At 53.8% G+C, this 3,486-nt stretch overlaps 1 protein-coding gene across 1 annotated transcript; it reads right to left on the minus strand.

The window, feature by feature from the left end:
* Window positions 1-6: 6 nt before the first annotated feature.
* On the minus strand, window positions 7-2,756 carry LOC116379883 (PR domain zinc finger protein 1-like; the record flags this gene model as incomplete). The annotated part of the gene is made up of 3 exons (XM_031841849.1): window positions 7-1,172; window positions 1,281-1,409; window positions 1,702-2,756. Coding segments are annotated over 3 exons (1,763 nt in total), but the record flags the coding sequence as incomplete, so codon positions are not given.
* Window positions 2,757-3,486: the final 730 nt, after the last annotated feature.

Consider the following 3,486-nt stretch of genomic DNA (forward strand, 5'->3'; position numbering starts at 1 on the left):
TTTTTTTTTTTTTTTTTTTTTTTTTAAACCTGCTATTTTTGTTTCTAAATTTAAATAGAAAATAAACCCCTGAAGAGTGGACACCCCTGGTTCTATAGGTCAGAGGTCGCAGGACGGACGGATACAGGCATAGAGAGAGTGATTATCAGAGAAAAAAACAAAAATAACATCAACAGAAAAATAGTCTTTTACATTGATTTCACCCCGTCAGTGTAACCATCCCTTCCACTTATTGCTTTTGAAGACAACAAATAAAAAGTGTAATAAATTAAGGAGGTTATATAACAACTAATTGATTAAACAAAGACATTTGAAAATAGAGACCAAATAATACAGCAACAATAATGATAACAGCATTATATTAATTACATCCAAGTTAAATCCTGGGTAGATGATTGTCTCTAAGTATAATAAACCGCCAAGTAGTCACGGGACAGTGTCTCTTGAGCCCTGAGTTCGCGAGTCCCTGATAGGTTGAAAACCTGGTGTGATCATGACATCACTCCTGATGACAACCAGGTAGAGAATTATCTATTTACAGCTGCTGCTACTGGCAACCCAGTCCGCCTGCAAGTCGTGTAAGTCTTTGTCACTTATGCGTGATCCTCTGACTCCTGCTTTACGGTGACGTTGGCGGAAAGCGACAGGACGGTGCCGCCGTGCCGCATCTTGATGACCGACGTCTCATTCGGGGACTGGTATGCACCGTAACCCGCGGACAGAAGGTCGGCGGCGCCGCCCTTGTGGTGTGGGTGGAAGTGGGAGGACTTGAGGTCCGGCTCACTCCACAGCAACCCCAAGACCTGCTTCTCCAGCATGGCCTCCACCTCCGCCCCTCCCTGCAGCTGCTCCAGCTGCTCGGCGTGCTCGCTGACGTCGAAGCGCTCGATCTCCTCGTTGGCGTGCTGCAGCTCCTCCGAGGCGGACTGGCCGGAGACGGCCGGGCAGTAGCCCTTCAGGTGGAGCCGCAGGCTGCACAGGTGGATGTAGTGGCGGTGGCAGTGGGGGCATTTCTGCGGGCGCTCGCGGGAGTGCAGGCGCTTGTGCAGCTTGAGGTGGACGAACTGGGTGAACTTGGCTGGGCAGAGTTTGCAGTGGTAGGGCTTCTCCCCCGAGTGGAGGCGCAGGTGAGTCTTCAGGTTGCTGGTGCTGCTGAAGCGCTTGTGACAAACCTGGAAGTGACGAAAATATATTGTCAGCGGCTTGTAGCAACCCACAAACTAAATGTCGCTCATCAACTCATCTGTTCAGGAAATCTGCCCGTCAGCATTGCTTCTCACCTGGCATTCGTGTGGCTTCTCCCCAGTGTGGACGAGGAAGTGTTTCTGCAGGTGAGCCAGCTGCGTGAAGCCTTTGTTGCAGGTCTGACATTTGAAGGGTCTCTCTCCACTGTGGACTCGAAGATGAACCTGCATGACAGAGAAGAAGATCTGCTTAGGCATATTCAGATATTGTAAACGTCAAACAAACCAACAAAATAAAAGTGGTAAAGCAATATTATCTTTTTATGGCAGTCCTTGCTCTTTTAAGTGCTGTAAAACCTGCTCTGCGGCCTAATGATTGCACTACCATCCTCACATTACCAAGTATTTGGCTTTGAATATTGCGTCTGCCTCTCTGATTTACCGCCTTATTATCATTCCATCAATGGAAATGTTGAAAAACAAACACGGAACGACTCGGCGGTGTTCAGATCCTCACCTTCAGGTTCGACAGCTGGCCGAAGGTCTTGCTGCACACGTTGCACTCGTACTTGATTTTGCCGTTCTGTTTCTTCAGCGGGTATGGCAGCGCCTTGTAGCCCGCTGAGCCCGGCCCGCGCTTCACCTTGCTGAGGTTGATGGCCTCCTCGTCGGAGCAATGGTCGCTGGCGTTGCCCAGCAGGGCTGAGGTAGGCTTGGTGGGCACCCGCTCGTTGGGGGGTGCTGTGCCCGCCATCGGGGAGCCGCTGGAGGGGACGTGGGCGGGTCTGTGTGGGTGAGGGTGCCCCGGGTAAGGGTGGTGAGGCGCTGCTTTGTCCTTCAGAGAGGTGGCCGCCTGGAAGGCACTGGTGGGCCGGGGGAGGAGGAAATCTCTCTGGGCAGAGATGGAGGCAGGGTGGACGTGGTCAGGCATCAGGAAACGCCTCCCGGCTGTGTCGGAGGGCAGGAGGGGCACGTGAGGGGGCAGGAGGCTGCTGTAGAAGGGGTACATCCTGGGAAAGATTGCTCCTACAGCGGGGACGCCGCCGCCAGGGAGAGGGTAGTGATGGGGAAGGAGGTAGCGTGAGTAAGGGGCGCCTGGAGGGTAGAAGGATGAGGAGAGGGGGGTAGGTGGGGGGGAGTAACCGGGGTACAAACCCAGTCTAGCGGGGTAGAAAGAAGCCGGGCCCGAGGGGCTCCCCTGGGGGCTGCTGTCCGGGCTGCTCCTCGCCGACGGGCTGGGTGTGGCTGAGGACTGGTTGCCAGGGGAATGGGTCAAGGGGTAACCAAGCTGGCCGGGTTTGTGGCCAAGGAAGTCTTCGTGGATGTGAGGGTGGGGCCTGAGAGCCGGGTAGAGGGCGCGGGGGTACAGGGGCTGCTCGGGGCTGTCGGCGCAGCGCGGGCGGGTGGGGAGCGGCCGGCTGGGCTCCCTCTTTACGGACGAGGAGGAGGTGCCGCGGAGAATGGAGAGGACACTGTGTTCCCTCTTGGGCGGCGTGGGGGTCACCGCGACAGGAGACGGGCTGGAGACCACACGCTCCTCGCTGCTCATCTGCTGCTGCTTGAGAGACTGCTCTGAAGGGACAGAAAGAGAGCGAGAGAAGGGGGGGTCAGTGGGCGTTCACCAGATCAAGATACGGTCCTCCTGGTTCCCCTTTGGGGGCCAATTCATACATGCCTCCAATGTTTTGCCATTTAAAGTAGTAGCCATGACTTCTATGAAAACTCTACAGAGAAAAAAGCTCTGCATGTCACGAAGCTTTCTTCAGCAAAGATGTGTGTGTGTGTATGTGTGTGTGTCACAGGGTTAAGGAGCACCATAAGTAACTCAGTGGGTCAATTAAGGTGACAGATTTGACGAACGAGCTTGAGGTACGAGGGGGCAAAAGACAGGAAGTGAGCCGTGACAGCTGCCTTCAGGCGTTGTGTGTGTGTGTGTTTGTATCTGTGAGTGTGTGCCTATCAAATCAAGATACAATCAAAGATGGTGGCAGACACACAGAGGTGATGGAAGGTTTCCTGCTAAAGATATCCTTGCTTGGCCTCCACCTGGCCTCCATACACACACACACACACCTCGTGACAAGTTACACAGAGGCGCATGCAGACAAAGGCCTCTGTCTGATTTGTTGACTCTTCCACTTTTGGTGAACGAACACACACACGCACACACACACACACACACTCTTCTGATCAAGCTCCTACTCTACTGATTTTCCTCGCCATGCGCTATTGTTTCCAGGTCAGAGGTCAGATTAGAGAGCTTCCTCCTCAGTCACTCACACCTACTGTCTCCTCCGCATGA

The sequence above is a fragment of the Anarrhichthys ocellatus genome, unplaced genomic scaffold, assembly GCF_004355925.1.
Source record: "Anarrhichthys ocellatus isolate YVR2014 unplaced genomic scaffold, GSC_Weel_1.0 scaffold5451, whole genome shotgun sequence".
Classification (NCBI taxonomy): Eukaryota; Metazoa; Chordata; class Actinopteri; order Perciformes; family Anarhichadidae; genus Anarrhichthys; species Anarrhichthys ocellatus.